At 43.2% G+C, this 19,588-nt stretch overlaps 1 protein-coding gene across 2 annotated transcripts in view; it reads left to right on the top strand.

Moving 5' to 3' along the window:
• asic2 (acid-sensing (proton-gated) ion channel 2) overlaps positions 1 to 19,588 on the top strand; it is a 265,815-nt gene that overhangs the window by 181,822 nt on the left and 64,405 nt on the right. The window contains exon 1 of one of the 2 annotated variants that reach the window (XM_041062779.1): positions 384 to 1,092. The exons of the other annotated variant lie outside the window; for it this stretch is intronic. Within the exon in view, the coding sequence (XP_040918713.1) occupies positions 400 to 1,092 (693 nt within the window). The 5' untranslated portion in view covers positions 384 to 399. Of the gene's footprint in view, positions 1 to 383; positions 1,093 to 19,588 lie in introns of those variants that run through there. 2 annotated transcript variants of the gene reach the window in all.

Here is a 19,588-nt window from a genome sequence, read left to right on the forward strand (position 1 = left end):
CCCCTCCCTCCCTCCCTCCTCCTGCCTTCGCTCTCTCTGTCTCATCCTCTCTTGTTCACTGTCACACTAACTGCGGTGGATGCTGGAGTCACTCATGTAGAAGCCACCTTGCTTGGAGCACATTTGCCTAGCTGATTTTTTCCTTTCCTCCCCGGCTGAGTTGGATGATTCGAGCACTCTCAGATCAAGAGACCAGGAGAGATGACCAACAAGTAGCCGTGCACCAAAGCTCCTGCACCACCAGGAGAGGACGACTTCACACATTTTTCCGCAAGGGTACTTCTTTGTGTGCGTACAGTACAGTATATTTACAGTTAAGACTGCATGGGTCATTAGTTTTCGTAAGGCCAAACACGTATCCAGGTGTGGATTACAGTAGTGGATTTATCCTGGAGCTACATGTGGGCCCCAGCCCCTGAGGCCTGGCTGGGAAATGAAGCCTTTCCCGTGGCTATAGGAGCGCTGTGGGCAGCTATGGCCCTGGAGGGGCGCTGTCTCCGGCGGGGATCCCCAGCCATGATCAGAAAGGGCTGTCAGCGGCGTCCTACAAAGCCAGCGCTGGCTCGGGTCACTTCTACTCTGCTGTCAAGGACACGCCTGCACGGCCTGAGGCATGTTTGCGTCCCTGGTGGTTCAGTGGGCCGCAGGGCCTTCTGGCTGTTGGCCCTCTGCACCTCCCTGGGGCTGCTTTTATCCTGGTCTTCCAACCGCCTACTCCACTGGCTTTCCTTCCCCACATACACACGGGTCCACACCGAGTGGGCCAAAGAACTGGCCTTCCCCACAGTCACTATCTGTAACAACAACCCGATCCGCCTCTACAAGCTCACCAAGAGCGACTTGTATTTCGCCGGCCACTGGTTGGGCCTGCTGCTGGCTAACCGGACAGTGAGGCCCATGGTCCTGGACTTGCTTCAGGAAGACCGTCGGGCCTGGTTCAGGAAGCTGTCGGACTTCAGGCTCTTTCTGCCCCCGAGAAACTTTGAGGGAACCAACCTGGAGTTTATGGACAGACTGAGCCACCAACTGGACGATATGCTTCTCTCATGCAAATACAGAGGAGAGCCCTGCGGAGCTCACAACTTCTCTTCTGTAAGTCCAGCTTCTTTAGCTGTGTTTTCTAGAGGCTTTATGTCGGCATAAAAACACTCCAGTATCCGCTCTTGTACTTTCATCTCTTTACATGTTGTTTTTGCTGTCAGTTATCCCAGTTCAACCATCAGCTGCTGAGTAAAAGTTGCAAATATATTGCATAATACTGAAACAACATATTGCTTCATTTCATTATCTTTTAGGTGGATATTCTCCTGCTGTACCAGCTTTAACGGCCCAGTTATAAGGCTGTAAAACAAGTTGTAAAAAAAAACATGGTACACAGGCTGTCGTAACTTCCTCACTGTTAAGCTTTTTGGTCACCACACAAAAAGATTAACAAAACTGTTACTGCACAGCTCTGGTGGTGATTATCTTATTAAATTAATGCTTGTGTAATAAAGGAGAGAAACTCCGGCATGAAGCTTTTGCTTAGTAAAATCGTGGTCACATAACAACATGGATGAAATAGGCTTCATATGAGCTTGTGGCTAGGCATAACAACAAACCCTCCATATCAAAAAGTTTCTTTCACTGTACTGTGCAGCCCCCCAGAGGAGTACACTGCCTCTCTGTCTGACTGCTCTCATATCTGTCTTCTTTTCTGTGTGGGTGGTTGTGGGATTCAGGATTTTTTGTGCCCACTCTTCCTTGTGCACTCCCTTGGCACACCTGAACCATGGCAGATGTTTCCTCTGCGGTAACGCAGAAGCTCAAACTGCCTCTTAAACTTTTCCTTTCTGTCATTTCACTTGTGTTCTCTTTGTTCTTTCCTGTGTGGAGTCAGAGTCGGAGGCTGGCTGAAGGGGGAAATGAGAAAGGGCAGATGCGGTAATGTGTGCATAGGTTGTGCGTGGTGGATGGTGCACCACTTGTTCGTTCCGTGTGTGTTGATGCTGTGGAGTTTGTTGTCCTCCTTTTTCACACTTTCAAGTTACATTTCATAAAATGTTATAGCCATTCATTTTATTTGTATCGTTAGTTGTTACCTTCATGGTCAGCTTCCCCGCAGTAAAAATCTGGAGGTGTGGAGTTAGAAAGAAGTGACCTCACCAGACCTCTAACCCACTCCTCATAAGAATTCATGGGATAAAAAAAAGATGTCTGTTAAAACTGTCCACTGTGAGACCGACAACGTTGGCAGAGTTCTCTTTTAACGCAGGATACATTTGAGCATTAGTTTGTCAGACAGCATCACTGACTGTCTTCTGTGCTCGCCTTTGTCCAGAAGTCCATTCTAATGACCCACAGTTCTTGTGCTCACAGTTTCATGAGGGGAAGTCATAGCTACAAGTTCAAAGATTGTGGCACTGAAAACAGCAGCTGCTTTTTCCTTTGTCATCTTTTTTTTTTCATCTCTTACATGGACATGAATTACATGAAGAGAAGATCATTCATTCATCGTCTTTTGTCATAACAAGGTTTTCCAACGAGTTTAACCTGGTGAAAACACAACCTCGTGTTTGCCATTTGAAGGCAGCAGGATTACAATGCTTCACAATGCAGCACTCGACCAGGCATGAAAACTCTCCCCTTCTAAAATGCACTACATGAAATCACATACTGGTGTTTTTTTTTTGTTTTTTTTAACTGGTCTTACAAGCTCATGGTCAGCAGTTGTTGATGCGTCCATCGTTTGATCAGGCTGAGTGATTTTCATGAGTTTCTCCAGCTTCAGTGGGTGGTGCTGCTCTTTTTTGTCCGCTTTGTTTTGTCTCTTTGCCCTCTCTTTTTCCGAAACAGGACGTGGTTCGTCGGCCCACTGCCATGCAAATGAAGGGAACTTTGAAAGGTTTGTTGATGTCGATGCTTTGTTACCTCGTTATTTTCAGGTCAGATTTTATGTCAAGGTATTGCATTCAAGGGGGCTGATTCACTATCATAATGAGTACCACTGTACCAATGCGAAGATTTTGTTGTGAAACGAGTTGAGCGTGTGAGCTGTTTGTGTAGATTTGTGTGCAGCAGCAGTTTTCCCACGCTGAATGATTTTCTGGCATTTATATGTCTGAACATTGTATAAGCGTGGATCAAGCTGCTGCTGATGGAGGGAAAATTGTCCTCTGAGAACGACTACTGTGCAAACTTTAAACAAGCAGTCTTTACAATCACTCTGAAATATCAGCAAAGCGAAAGGGGGTGAAGGACAGTGTTGCTGCAGCAGCCCTCCTGCAAATACAATAACATACACAGTTTCTCTAAGGTAGATCTCAACCCCTCTGAGACCAGCACTTTTTATGTATTAGAATGTGCGGTCCTAAAATGTGCTTCTACAGTATCGAACTATGGAGATTGTGCGGTTTTTTTTGCATGGACAGTGCGTTGGATGCTGTCAGCTTTACTCTGCAGATCAGAGCCACATTGATGCCCCAGTCCTGCCTTCTTTCTCATCTTGTTCTACCTCATAGGGGGGGCCTCATGCCGTTAACGGGCCCTCAGTGGTTTTGCTAATCTCATTAGCCTGCTGCTGCAAGTCAGCAAAGACTCCCCGAGGCCTATTCATTATCACTGCATTTAGAGCACTGTCACTCCAAGACCAAAAAGGATGCAACAACCAGATTAAACGGGTGAATGGGGAACACATGCACATAGACTTGTGAGTAAATAAACACTTGCAGTCACGGGAACTTGTGTGCCTGCATGCGTGATCGTCTCGGAGAAAAAGTGAGAAATCCAGTTTTAATAGAGGCTGGTTATTACAGGCTTGGGAGTAGAGAGGATGGCCTGAACTCCCGAGCACCGGGTGGTTTGAGGCCAGAAGAGTTTGGGGGTGAGAGATGTTCTAGAGAAAAGGCATCTGGTTGGTCTGGTTGGGAATACAAATGGGTCCCATAATTCTGCCCAGCCCCCTGCAGCAGCAGCAGGATTTCATGTGCAGAATCTACTGCATTACAGTGAACGGGAACTAGGCGAAGGCTGGCTAATCAATAAATCTATTAGCTTCGTGCTGTAGTTTATGGTGGTCTATTTTGCTCCCACATCTCCAGTGCTGATATACTCTCAGCCACCCCGCAGCTAGTCCCAGCTTAACAGTGGGGGATGACAGAGCTGGAGGGACGCACCAAAGGCCAGGCAAACTGTTCCAACCATCCACAATAAAATGTAAGTGATACCTTATCAGACCACAGCTAGCACAGCCTCTTTGGAACAGATACACATCGCCACCTATCTTTTCCGAGCTCCATCGAGGACTAGATAACTGCGCCTGCGATGACAAATTAAACAATGCTCAGAGTTGGAGAGTAGCACCTAATCACGCTCCAGGCAGGGGATGAAAAACAAGGTGAACCTCTTTGCCTGGCCACCGTAATGTATCAACCCTATCTCCAGAGAAATCTCATAACTGCAGAGCCACTGTAATGCTGCACCACACTCAAGTGCTCGGCTTGAACAGGTTTATTCGGTTGTGTTTTTCAAATTGTGAATTATGTGGGGACACATCTGTGTGTCAGATTTAGTGTTATTGATGTTTGGACTTTTTATTAAAGCTGCTGTAATCGTTTTTTGAACAATGGATCATATGAATACTCGTGTGTGAAAGGAATCGCTCGTGGCAATGAATCCACAGAGAATTATCACTGGGTTCTGCCCTTTCCCTCAGCTCTACAAAGCATTTTTGTGTCTTTTGGCTAATTGTTTTGTTTTACCTTCACTCTCGCCAACCTCAAAGCTCTAAAATCCCACTGTTGTGGTGCATTTCGTAACAAAACAGATTAAAAGTTCCCCCAGGAATGAAAAGGATATTGAATATTGGACTTAAATTGATCAAATGGCCAGAAACATGACTCCAGATGAATGCTAATGTTGCCGTGTCTGCTGAATGTGTAAAATATGCAAAATGATATGGCTAACAAGTTCACCGTTAACCCAAAAGGCGAGGAATACATTAATATAGTGACATTTAACTGAAAAGTTTATTAAATGCAAAGTAAACTCAGGTTGCTCAAAGGGTAGGGTGCAGGATAAGAAAGAAATCCTTTTCTCTACTGTTGAATTTACAACCAAAAATCTCCCGTGATTACCTGTAATCATTTATGCAAATGTTTCAGTTCAGCTCCATCTCTCTCAGTTACACAGCATTTTGCGTTTTAGCAAAACCCTGCTCAGCTCTGCTCTGCAGATCACACATACAACAGCCTTCAGTTTATACTGTGGGTTAACAGGAGAAGAGATGGGCATGGATGTTGGCTTTAACTGCTCTCCTGTCTCTCTCACATTTCACTCAGTTTCATCTCATATTACCTAAACATTGGTAAAGGCCTGCTTTATGAGAGCGTTGCTTTCCAGTTTGTCTCTGCAAAGGTTAAATGATTAAACATGCTGCTGTCTGCGCTACAGGATGTGTTTATGTGTTTCAGGGCTAAAGAAGGAAAGAGCACGAACGTTATATTTTTCCCTTTTTTTTTTCAGTCAGCAGACATACACTTATCATGGACTTATTTTCAGCCACACGTTCTATTTTCATCCTGCAGCTTTAAGTACTTGCAGTTTTACTGTCATTGCTTTGGGAAAGCTGGAGATTCTGCACCACCTGTTGACTCCCTCCATCTTAGTTTTCACATCAACTCTTTAAACACCACGAGGAGCCTGACTGAGGCTTATTTTCAGAGGCAGGCCAGAAGCCGTCCACAAAGCCTGGTCAATCACCACTGAGCCTGGAGGCGCTGCTGATTGAGTTTTAAGCACATCCAGGTAATAATGCAGGTCTCTTCTGCTCTCATTTGTCTTTGACCTTTTCAGCAGGATTCTGTGAAGCAAGACTATAATCTATTGATCTGACTCAAAATAAGAAAGAGAGGGAGTCAGGTGGAAGCTAGCAGCTCCAACCACAGCAGCCTCATTAACCCAGGTGGCCCTGTGCTTACCATGCCCTGCATCCCCAATCCAATTTCCCTCTCCAGAACAAATGGCTCAAGTGGTTTCATGAGCTCCAACTTCCAGCTTATATTAAAAACCATAACACTGCTGTGTCTTAACGCGAATGCCATGGTGCCGGTCATTGATGTGCCACAGCCAATGGATGCAGCCAGCATCCAGGAGCTGTGTGACAACAAGCTGTGGGCCATAGCCAACATTCACCTTAATCTTCCAGTGTAACGCAAGTCTTGAATGCAGATGAAATGATTATACGTGGTTAGTATTCATAAGGTCACGTCGATGCATAAACCACAGGACTTGTAAAAGGTTAGTGTTTGAAATGGAAAGCTAATGGATGCTGTTCTCTTCCATGAATACCATTAGCTGAAGCTGTATCCACTGTGCCTTATGAGGGACTTGCATAAGTTACGGCAGATGAGCTTCACTTGTTCTCATTGTTTGCGGTTTTGTAAATAAAAAACATTTACGCGTTGTCGATTTTTTTATGTGAGACGCACATGATGACGGATGACAGGAGCGGTGACTGCAGTATTTGGAAAGCGTGCACATGTGGCTCGCTTGACCTCGCCTCGAGTCTCACTATCATGTTTTCACTTTCAGCTAATCTCCGTCACACACACGTAAACACGTTCTGTATTGAATATATGCATATTACTACGCCCACGATTCAAATCTATATTCACTCCCAGGCAACAAACACCCACCTAAAAAATTGTCTGTGAGGATTCAAGGGGGCAAGTATATAAATGTTAATGAACACAAGACACCGATCAGCCACAACATTAAGACCAGGTTTCGGCATCGTGGCTGAACAGTGTGCCTGAGAAGCACAGCACCTTCACATAAACAACCTGTTCACGCGTGAAGGAAAGCACAGGGAACACAGGACTGCCTGTGTCGACATGACTTGTTTGGAGGGTCGATCACCAGCAGGCGCGGCACTGACACAAAGATGGGCTTCCCAGCGTGTGATCCTGGCTCTGTCTGGCTCTCGTCATAGGTGTTCTTTGTCATGTGACAGGGCAGCACTCAGCCCACGGCCGTAAACACACACACACATACACAAACATCACAATTACAATTTTAGAGTGTGAAGAAAATGACTTCTGCAACACATAATCTCACATGATGTTAACTTGACGCTTTATCATGCTTTTTTCACTTCATTGCACCATAACAACAGTGTGTGTGCAAGCTTGATTGCAAAAGTATTAAGAGGCCCGTATAAAGGAATTCATTTGGCATTGGCAAAAGTTATATTCCATTTTCTAACACACTGGAAACAGGCCAAGAACATCTTTCCAATTCATTACATCCCACACACTTTCTAGATTTCTGTTTTCACACTCTGAATATGAGATTGTCAGGGTATTGCAGTCCCCTGCGGTTATTAGAGCTCACATATGGCTGGCATAAGACCATCTCCCTCTGCGTGATTTTGACCTTTGCAGGGCTGCTTCCTCCTCAGGGTCGGGCATTATGTGGTGCGTTGCGTAGGTTGAAGCCTGCAGGGACGAGACGAGCTCTGAGGATGTTCAGGTCAAACTGCAGCTCGGCATCAGAAGCCACAAGTTCCCAGGCTCCGGGCAAAAAAACGCTGATTCAGCCGCGTTATGGATATTGCACATGATGTTTGAATCACCTAGCTGTGCATCCTCTTTATCGCACTTTGCTCTCTAATATGCATTACCGGCATGCTTTACAGCAGCATCTGATGTGATCAAAGACTCGTAGAACTTAATGGCGTTGGTGTCAGCCACCTCAGCTGTGTGCAGCAAAACGCAGCAGCCATTTCATCTTATTTTTCTTGTTTTTATCAGATTCCTGCATGAGATGCTGCTACTGTTTCACTCAGGAAATGTGCCTGCTGGCAGAATTTTTATGGTTTCTTGTGCTATCTGTCGAAAACAGATAGCAGTTCCTTTACGCACCACTAGTTTTCTTTTCCAACTCCAAATTAGGAGGGAGTCTCAAGGTGAGAGAAAAACTGCAGCCATAACCCACTCTCCCCTTTCAATTACGGCTGCCTTTGTGCCTTTCAGCAAGCATTTAATCCCCAGCCGCTTCAGTCAAGTTGCTCAGCGGCGAACAGTACGGGGCTGTCTGTCTGCTGGACGGCTCTCAGGTGTATGGCCGTGAGCAGGTGCGCAACTTCCTCCAGCCTGTGAGCACACCTGTCTAAATCAGGGCTGGGAGCGAAAGACCACAGCAGAGGCGAATATAAACAGACTTAAAACGGCATGTAGATGTTTGTTCTCGCTCGAATCTCGCAAGACAGTGCTTTGAAGGAGGCATCAACAGAAGCATATTCTCCCGACAGTCTGTTTTAAAGCTGTGCATCTTTGATGGTTCTACTGATACGGCTTTAGCCAGCACATAGCACCATACTCATACGCTGCACACTGTACATACACACCCACATGCACATTTCCCACAGACCTCATCTCTTGTTCTGACTCAAAGACCCGTGCTGCACTCCCTGCGACCTCTCCTGACCTGTTGGTAAGACGGTTGTGCTGAACTGGATGATGTCTGGCTTAATCCATATTTTATAGCTTTTCCACATGTCAGTAGCTCAGCATTGGATTCTCACCCCCGCCCTTTAGGTCCATCAGTTGTAGAAGCTTGAGCAATGGAAGTATAATACAGCATGTGTTGTGAGGCGAGCGTAGCCACGAGTATGCATTTGTTCATTTTACACGCCATAAGATTAGAGTTACTTATATGAATCCGAGTGTGATTACCTTTCTGCCTTATTATGGTGGGATTTCAGTGAACCTTAAATATTTTATCCCTCACTGCAGGATGGAGAGGAGTCCATCTTGTTATCTGGGGAGGCTGAGAGTAAGGTAGAGGTGGTTTTGTGAGTCAAAAGGGGGGAAAAAAAAAAAAAAAGTAAACAACCAGGAAAAGGAGTGGGCATCAGGAGGCAGAGAACACAGTGGCTTGCCAGATTTAACCCGAAAAATATCAAAGAGAGAAACCTCTCTGAGATCTTGAGGTACTGTCAATAATTTAACACACTGAATGACTGTGTTGTTTGTGCCTTTCCCACAGACGTGAATACCTTTATGAATAATGGAAACACAAGGAGCAATTCGAGGTAATTCATCCTATCTACTTGACAGCGCACTTTAATTCAGCTTTACCTTCTCACCCATATGCTGTTGTATATATAAATATATAAATGTGAATAATTTTCATTGTTTACATCTACAGTGGGTGGCCGATTAAATATTCAGTAGATTTACCCAAAATGCCATACAGACTTGTTTACTGAGAAACTGCTTTGCTAGAAAATATATAGTAATACATCTATATCTATATCTATTTATATATATTTGAATATATAGATTCATATAGATATAGCTATAGATGCAGTTGGTAAATGACTATGCACAGGTAGAGATAATACTTTGCCGTTTTCTTATTCTTATTCTCTTGGTCATTGTTTCCGTGGTCATCCTCTCCTTCGGTAAGGTGCTGCAGCGATTTTGCTAGAACGAGATCTGTTTTTGCAAGCGACACAAATATTCAGACAATCAGACAAATCCCCGTTTCCCGGTGTTCAGTTCTCATTTCTGGTTATCTGAACTCCGCTTTTTGGGAAATAAATTGAAGCTGAACGCAGCTGCAGTATTAATTCTTTTTTAGAAGCTCACTGTCTGTCTGGGCTTTTGCAGACACATTTACATTCTCACACAGTCTCATTAAGATGCCTTTTTTAAGAGAATCCTGACAACAAAAGACATTTACAGTCAGAGAACCAGCAGACAAAAATAACATATATAAAAAGAATTCTTAAAGTCAGCCTCAGTCTGTTTAGCTTGAGAATTCATTTTGTTTTTAAAGATGCAAAGTACCTGGATCTAGTTCTGCCAGTGTGAGTGCAAATGTGGAATATCTAAGGTTAATTATTATTTCGTTATCTCAAGATAACGAAGCTCGTTTTCTCATGATAACAGGTTAATTTATCTCATTATCACAAGAAAACAAGCTTTGTTATCTCGACATAATGAAATAATTAACCCAGGGCTTAATTTGTACCAGATCCTGATGAAACAGAATCCAGGACTTTCCAGATTGGGTCCAGCTCCTGTTTGATTGGGTCCGGCACCTTCTGTGTCACTATCAAAGTCTGTACATAGGCTTTATGTAATGTTTTTGTCGTCTGCTGTTATCTGTTCTGTGATTAGTTTATTTCCTTATTGCAGTTACTCATAAATTGTTTGTTTGCCTATTTTGGATGCGTTTCAAATCTGATGTGAAAAATCAAATTTTAAAAATCAGATTTGAGAGATAGAGAGACGTCAGTCACTAAGATCGAGCAGGCATCACTGTCATCATCGTTATCACAAACTAAAGCGATAATTAACTCGTGATTTCAAGATAACGGTATAAAAACTTCCTTGCAATATGATTTCATTTATTTAAAAGACTCAGTATTTTCCTAAAACAGCTGGACCCTGGAGTTTTTAGCAAACTGTCTCAAACTGGAGTAAACAGTAAATAGTGCATTTGCTGGGAACTTTTTCAGCAGCAGATTAAAACATATTTGGTCCTCGAGTGAGTTTTTATGTCAGCAGGACATTAAAAAAAAAAACTGTGTGTGGGATTGACTGAAAATAAACTACAGTGTGTGTGTGTGTGTGTGTGTGTGTGTTTGTGTGTGTGTGTGTTCATTTTAATGATGCCAGCCAGTGCAACTGTGTGACTCACTGGTGTGTGTTTAATAGTTTTTGGGCAACAATTCAGTTCTATGGCATGGAGGAATAACCTCTGTCAGGCTCTGGATACATAGGTCATACATGTTAGTTTAATCAGTTCTGTACTGGATTTTGTCTTGGCATTTATTGACATTTATTGGTTACTCATACATGAACCTGTGTCAGTTCTATCATGGTCAAAAATGTGAAATAAGTGTTTTAAAAGCTGGAGTTATCCTTTCATAGCAACTCGGTTTCTTCTGTAGTTTTAAAGTAGTGTGTGAGTGTGTACACGCACACACACACACACCTCTTCACTTATATACAATCACATCTGTTTGTATGAAAAAGAATGTGGTGCATTTGGTTGTTAAGTGTTCTGATGCTGGAGTAGCCAGTCACAGCAGTCTCTGAAAGTTAATTGCTGTTCCCTTATCCCAGCAATTAGGAAGCCTTTTTTCATCCCCCAACCACAGACCCAAAGACTTTCTGAGAAAGCCCACATTAGTGCTGCACTACTGTAAATATGCTCCCTCGCTGTCCTACTCAGCAAATGAGACCCAGGACTCTGTTTCACATAAATGCTGTTTTCATCAGTGTCCATACAAAGCCTTTGATTCAAACGAGTGAAATGGTAGGTACAAAGTTCTAGCGAGAAGCATTTCCAAGATGGATGGAAATGTGTAGGGGGAGAATGGAGGAGCACAGTGGTGCACTGGCCCCTCAGAAGCTCATCAGCGTTATCGTCCACGTCCCCCTGGCATCACGGGCACAGGTGGCACTGGCTCATTACTCAAACCCCTATGGTCTATCTTTCACGGGCAAAGGGAAATATGGCCTCCTATTAGCACATCCCCCGCTGCGCCATGCAGTATCTGTGTGGGTCAGGACATGTGTGGGAGACAGCAACAAAGACGCAGCCGGGAAAACTCAGGAAAATCTCAACAATTTCAAAGAGAAAAACAGATTTCAGAGTTTATCGAGATTTTCCTCCTCACGGTGGAGAAATCTTCACTTCCTCTCATTATAAACAGAGAAACTAACACAGGCTAAATAAATTAAACCTGCGCTGTGCGACCCACCCACGTTACGGAGCGAGATTTATGCAGACCCGTGTAAATATAGAAGGGTACAGTGTGTGGGGAAAAACAAACAAGCGTACAGGTAAAAGTAGATACTGTATGCACAGAAATAAGGCAGGGGAAGCTCGCTAGACTGGCAGGGACTGGTGTCAGACTTGGCAAGATTAAAGTGTTTGTTCTCACTCTCTGTCTCGCTTTTGCAGACACAGGCATATGATACAGTCAGGCCCACCATTAGTTACGAATATATTTATGCGGGCTAAACTCAGTACAGCATAACCTAGAAGCCTATATAGTGCACAACATCCGAACGTGTAACAGATTCACAGGCGGAGGAAAGGTGTGGTTGACATTCATGACAACGCCTCTGTGTTGTCAGAATCGCAATCGTTCAGTCCCGTGTGGCACAGGCACCATATGTTAGCATCACTAACAGCAATCCACTCCTCACACAAACTCTGTCCAGTGCCAGAGTGGCAAATGAAATTTCTGCCATCATTACTGTCCTCAGCAGATGCTGTTCGGGCATTCAGTTTTGTTTTTTAGTCTTTGAAAGGCATTAAATCTTCATCAGCGAGCGAACCGCAGTGTACCACGGCTTCAGAGTGAAAAGTTAATAACGCTCAGCTCAAGGCTGGTGGGCACATCCACTTCAGCTTAAAAACCCTAGAATTTAAAATTTAAATAGATTACTCTGCCTCCTTTCACCCACTGACAGGAGGCTGTAGAAGTACAGGTAGAAGTACGTTTTTTTGTTAAAAGAGTCTCAGTTAAAATATACATGAAGAATTGATTGAATCCAGTAACTCCACAATGGGCCAGTCTGTAAACTAAGGCGCAACATGTGCTTTAGGAGTAAAATAGTTTATGTCTCTGAATCATTCAAGGCTTCGGTGCCATCCTCACCAAATTAAATGATGCTGTGAGAGCAGTGAGAGTGAACCAAAACAGGAAGGTTGCAGCTTCATCACTACAAGCGCCCCATTTCACGTTGTCCCACTGTTATTTCTTATGTTGTTGTTATAAAAATATTGATTAAATCCACTTTGAAGGGAAACATTTAAGATTTGAGACCGTGTTTTAGTTGTGTGTAGTGTAAACCCTGCAGTGATTAGTAATGACTAATGTGCCTCTTTGGTTCCAGTAACAGTAGGATGGCGTGCACCACTGTCCCCTTCTTTCACTCAGCATTTCCATCCTTCGTCCTCATCACCACTTCACTTCCCCCAAGGCATTGCGATTTGCAGATAGACCGGCGGTCCTGACAGCACTGTTAAGCAGAGGCCTAGCTGTCCTTCTGAAGGACAGGTGCTTTCCGGCCCTTAGGGAACTTGCTTGGACGGAAGACAGGGGGAGGACATGCCGAAGCCATCGTTACTGATGATGACAGCTTTTTAAACGCTTTAACCAAACGCAATTGCGAGACAGACAGAGCGGAACACCCCGGAGCTCGAATCAGGGAGGCTGAACAACTGCGTCCTGGAGGGAGGGCACAGGACTGACAAAGCCTCTGCTGGCTTCACCCAGCCATATCAAAAGTTTCTCTGTAATCATTGATGACCAGAGGAGAGATTCACATTTTCAAAGTCAAGCGTGCAAAATGAAAATCTCTCTCTGCCATGTTACCATCGCCAATGGGCAACATGAAAACCTCACTGGATTCATGTTTTGTCTACTTCACTTTGCTGTACTCCGTGATGTTGCCAGTGGAAACGCACAGTGTCGTGGTGAGTAATGCACCCACCCATGGTGGTTCAGGTTGTTTGTGTACGAGTGCTCTGCTCCCGAGAACGGCCATTTTCTCCCCAGCTCGGTCTCTGTTCGACTGCGCGTCTCCCGTCTGCCAGTTGCCAGGAATGGATGGCTTATCAGCCCCAGTTGACTCCCTGTAGATGGTTCAAAGTTTGACTTGAATCAGCCTGGGAGGAGGTTACAGGGTGGGGGTATTACTTGTAAATAATAACATGTGTTTTAAAGTATATGTAAGGATGGTGCAGTGTATTCCAGACCCCTCCTTCCCTCATGTTTTTCTCCCTCCATCTTTGAAATAAATTTCCCTGGTCGAAGGATTAAAAGGGTTGTCTGCATAAATTCTAAACCAGAGCTGATAAAACACAGGATTACACATTGGCTTGATTTCATAACCCCTTTAGCAGATGACAGCTGAAAGCAGCTTTGACATCCATCATTTTCTGAGGTCGTGATTGCATTTTACACTGATTACACTTGTGCAGCGACAGCTGATGCTGTCTGACTATATAACAAAAGAATTTAACCAAAGACTACGCATATGGTGTTTTAATAATGCACTGGGAGTTAAACCGCTGTCTTGCAGACAAAAGTAAAAGTTTTTCCCCTTTGACTGCGAGAACAGAATGTTTTTATTAGAACATGTGACTTTGTATTTTTATATTTGTATTATCAATCTTTTTTTTTTTCCCCTTTTAAGTTTAAGGAAAAAAATTGATCTCATAAAAATTCTCAATTTCATCTTCATTTAAAATTTGGGATGGGAAATTATTCCCAAAAGGCAAAAAGAAAAAGCTAATTATGAATGAAAAGTCCACACAATTATAATTTTTGTCTGGTGGAATTTGATGTCCAGTGCATTGTCCCTGGCAACAGCAGAGCACTTATCTATTTCCGTTATGTGTATTCATCAGCGGCAAACAAATTACACTTTGATTCAATTTGCGTTTCATTGTGCCGCCGGTGACATGGGCTGTATTAGTTATTTTCTTCCTGATAATTAGCAGAGAATAAATGACACTTCCAGTGATGAAGTAGATGAAAAAATATTTTAAATGAGAGAACAGTTAAAGGGGATGTGAGAAAGCTGTGCCAACTATTAAAAGCTTCCCCTTCCACCCTTAAAGACATGATCAAAGCAGGCGCCCTGATTGAAGGTGTCATCTGTCTTATTTTTCTGAAATTCACCGTTTTCACCACAACAAATTCTTTACTTCCTTCAATAAGAAACCACAGTTGCTCACAGTCAGAAAGGCAGCAGCGTGTATTCGGTTCCTGTTTCTACCCTGTTAAGGCTGACTTCTCACACCTTTTCCCTCCCCGGTTTCATTTCTGCGCTCTGATTTTCTTTCTCATACGCTACTGCTGTCTCTTCCCCATCCGTCTGTCAGCTGCAGTTAGCGTCACATATAATCAGCGTGTTTCTGGGTTGTGAATGTATGACAGGTGGTATTTTGTCAGTCGTGTCCAAACATCACAGTATTCCCCCGGCCTTCCTATCATGCCTGTGAAGCTGGGGAGCCGGAGCATCTCTTCGACCTCCCAGCAGGCCTGTGGAGCTGTAACGCGGGGCAGCGCTGCTGTGCCGAGCCGCTGTGCTGAACCGCTGTCCTCACTCAAGCCTCGCTGGACCACATCAGATTGATCAGAGAGAAACTGCTGTTAAATCGCTCTCCCTCCCATTGTGGCTGAGCGGATCCAACTTGTGTGGGTGTGGGAAGGAGGGAGATACAGAAGGATATGGCTGTGTGGGTGGACGGCCAAATGCATTCATGTGTTTTTTCTCACATTTGTGAGAATTACGTCCGTATTGGATGATTCCCCCCATCTCACAATTTACCAGTGCCAACGTTCAGCGCCGGTACAGTAAGCAGTTTGCCCGTTACGGTACGTAGCCAGATGGAAAGTAAAGTTGTTGAGGTCGGGTTGGTGAGTGTGCAGCGTGTCAGACTTTGATGCAGGAGGTCAGAGTTCACCTCCCAACACAGGCCTGCAATTAACATTTGCCTTTTAATTAACCACAGCCACAGTCTTCATAAGAATAGTTAAACATTTTAGGAATTGTGCTTAATTGCTTGTTAGATGAGGAGAGTCATACCACTCTCATTTCTGCCTGTTTGTTATAAAGCTACAAGCAGCAGCTTATTCGCGTAGCTTAGCAGAAAGACAAAACGTGAGCTCCCCTAAAGCTTATTAACATGCCTTGATATTTGTTTAATCTGTATGAAAACCAAACTGTAAAAATAAATTAACCATTTTACATGCTGTTATGTTCTCAGTTGCCAGTTTATTAGGCACATTTAGCTAAAACTAATGCAGTTTAAGTGTTTCTGTTATTTAGCCAACCCTTACTGACATACTATAAATGGGATGGACAAAATAATAGAAACACTTGCACTTGCCAGTATAGTGAAAAAAATGTTGTAACCTCAAGTCTGTTTACTCTGCAGCAGATTTTACCAGCTTACTGACTGATTTTGACCAGTCTGATATCGTGAGTCTGAGATGGTTAATCACGCTGAGCAGAACAACCCTGCAGTCTGTAATCTCGTAGTGTGGTATCAACCATGGGTGGTGGGACATCTGTAAAATCAATGTCAAACAAGAGACTCATCAAGACAGCATTGTTTACTCAGTCCCTCCTGACAGAGCTGCAGACTTCAGACAGTTGGACTTCAGTGAAAATGAAGTAGAGACAGAGTAAATATTCGTCTGTTTGAGGCCTTAGACTGATCGAGCTTTTGTTGTGTTGTGTAGTCTCACAAGGTCGTGAGTAAACTGTAGCTATGGTGTCAGTGCTTCACCATTCACTGTGTTTCACTGCAGACAAAGTTGTCTGCAGAATATTTTTGTTATTTTTTTTTTTTACCCTCATCTTCTCCTGACATCGGTTGTCCTCATCTTGAACTATGCAACATCAGTTTTTTATTTTCTTGGTAGAAATTCTAAAAACTCAGTGATACTGCTCTGTTTTCAGTTTTAAACTCAAGGGCACAGTGTCATAGCATATTCCAATCTGTTAGATGTCATTAGACAAAGAGAATGCTGAACTGAATCGCTAAATATTTTTTTCCTCATTCATTTAGTCGTGGCTCATGAATTTGGCGGATGTCAGTGGTTGACATGGTGCTCTCCTCTTTAATACTTACATTGCTTGAGCTGTGCATAAGTGCCTCAGGATCTAGCCCATTTATCAGGTATGCTTTGTGATGTGGCTGGAAGGGTGCTGCTGTAAATAATTCACCTTGGGTTGAATCAGACTCGACGGGAAATGGAAAAGGAACATCTCTGCATGTGAAAGAATATAGTCCTCCACATATAATGTCATTTAATGAGTTAGTGCAGCACAGCTCTCATAATTTCCTCGCTTAGTATTAAGATCATTAATGTCACTCGAGACGTTTTAGCCGCATTCAGATGGGATTCATTTCTCTGGAGGGATTTCAGGGATATTAATAGTACATGTGCTGGTCAGTGATTTTAATCCTTTCTGGAGTCCTTTACAGTATTTTTAAAATGTTCGTCTCATTTGGAAAGACACAAAGCGTATCTGTTTTGCACATAAATTTATGATGTTTTTTTCCATCTATTAACAAGAAGCTAATATTAGCTTCTCTAAAGTTCGCTCCTCTTTTGTGTCTGATGTCTGGTCTGCTTGTTGCCTATGCGCTGTATGTTGCGTGGTCACATTCATTTGTCACACTATGATTTGACCTGCAAATAAGGAGTTTTGTTTTTGTTTTTAATGCAACTGCACATTAATCATTGTTGTTTACAAGTGAAATCAGTTTGAAGAATGAAAACATGATCTTAGTAAGATCAGTGCACCGCCTTAGTGTGAGTGCGTGAGCTTCCACATGTGTGCACATTCATTTTTATGTGCCATCCTGTCATATTCAGTGACACACCAGCTAGTTGATGCAGGGATGGGGGTGTGAACGCATCCACCCCCCTGTGCTATCAATAATTAAACATTTAATCTAATGTCAGCTCCTTCTAGCAACAGACGTGTTGCATAACTATAAGAGGGTGAGATGGTGCATCGCTGATCTCAGTCTTTCCTCGGATGGAGCTGTAATGATGATTTCATACAGTTTCAAAGTGATTTAATTTGAGAAAGAGCTTGAGACAGAAACAGATATAGAATGTGCTTAAAATGATCACTGTGTCTTTACCTGCAGCACTTATTCTCAGTGGTGACATGCTGAGGAAGGTCTTATTTTTTATTTATTTATTTTTTAATCCATTAATGTAGACAAGCTGGGAGATCCGTCTCCATAACTCTTGGTGAAGGCCTGCTTTCTTGTCTCGCCACCCTCATTAACAAGACACATGGAAGTCACACCGACTCCGTGGCATGTGTTGAGACGTTCATCACAGTAAACAACCCCTCCCTCCACGCTGATTACTGCTATAACTTACATCCACTTTTTCAGATGCAGAGCCTTAACTCATCTGTTCAATGGACCCGTGTTACCCCCTCAACCGCAAGGCAGCAGTATGAAGCCGAATGGCCCAGATAACTCGTTTTATTCAGCCGGGGAAACAGCAGCCCTTATGTTTACCTTTTATGATCCATTCCCAGCGTGTCGTCCTGGGAGGTGACGAGTTACCCGGCAGGAGGCTTCCTATTCAACCACCTGCCATTCCCCAAACACGCTTCTAATTAGCCAAACGTTAAAATTGGCTTGAAAACAGAAGGAGCCATAAATCTTGTTTAGAAGCGTTTAAATAAGATGCATAAATCTCACAAAAGATTAAGTACATCCTTAACCACACAGCACAGCGTTTGTTGACCGGCGATTCTGGCAGGCTTTTATAATCATCTCCTCTTTGAAGCATCATAATATCATGCGCTGTGTATCATAACTGGCAATTCCCTGGGGAACACAAATAAAGAAACTCCTGAGGGTGTTCGCATAAATATGCAGACCAATTTTTGTTTTGGCCATTCAGCAGGACATGCTCAGAATACCATGGACACACATTCTCATCCTTATTTATAGAAAGCAGACGAGCTGCTCTGAGTTTGAGTCAACAGACAGCATCTATACAGAAGCAGTCATTGTTTTTCATGCAGCAGTGTGCCGTCCGCTGTGATCCTGTCTTTAGGATTTACGCGGCGCGTATCATGTCCGGCTTTGCAAGCTAATAAACAATGATATGAACAGTGGTGTCAGAGCACCAGGGAGCGTGACACATTTTCGTACCATGCACGCTGTCTCGCAGATTTTCTTGTACGCAGCCCACAGGTCTATAACTGTCATGATGATTGGCCTCTGTAACGGTCATGACTTGCATCCACGTGCTGCGATGATCAGACTGTCTGGGGCTTGCAAGGCTTTGCTAACAAATTACACTGATTGAATGAAACTAGCTACATTAATTCAATGAGGAAATATTCATTAACTTTTATTTATTATAGGAAAACCTATTGAGACATCCTTATTTATGAAGGAGCTCTGTTAAGAATCATTCTCAAATCAAATGAAACACAATCTTGTAAACACGGCGACAAAGATGAATTGCGTACAAATATAGCAAAGCTTATAAAACCCGAAATGTTCTTTTTTTAATTCCATAAAGGAGCTGTATTAGACATCATAGGCAACTGAAGTGCTAATCATGGACCCTTTGTCATACATTCGACTGATGTAATCATAATAATGGCACATAGACTCCTTCCTTTAGTGCAGGTCCTCAGGGACAAGGTGCAATGTATGATTTATTTCTCTGCCTCTAAGAAGTTAAGTACCTTTAGAAGTTTTCCACTTTATCTCTGCAGCCGAGAATTTCTTATTCATATTCATATATCTAAAGCTCATTTTGAAAACTTCAGAGCATTTTTTTTTATCACTTTTGTGCTGCCTTTATTTTCACTCCGCAGCTTTAAATCAGGCATGATATTTCTGTTTTGGCTGTCAGTCTTGTTTATTATTTCCAGATTTTCCCGGATTATCTGGGAAACCCCCAAGACCTTCACAGCGCAGTAATTTTGAATCAAATACATTATAAACCCATTCAAACCAAATACCTTTTTCATTTTTGATCATCTGTGTGGCGTGTGATAAAGCTGCAGCT

The sequence above is a fragment of the Toxotes jaculatrix genome, chromosome 18 (genome assembly GCF_017976425.1).
Source record: "Toxotes jaculatrix isolate fToxJac2 chromosome 18, fToxJac2.pri, whole genome shotgun sequence".
In the NCBI taxonomy this organism is placed as follows: Eukaryota; Metazoa; Chordata; class Actinopteri; family Toxotidae; genus Toxotes; species Toxotes jaculatrix.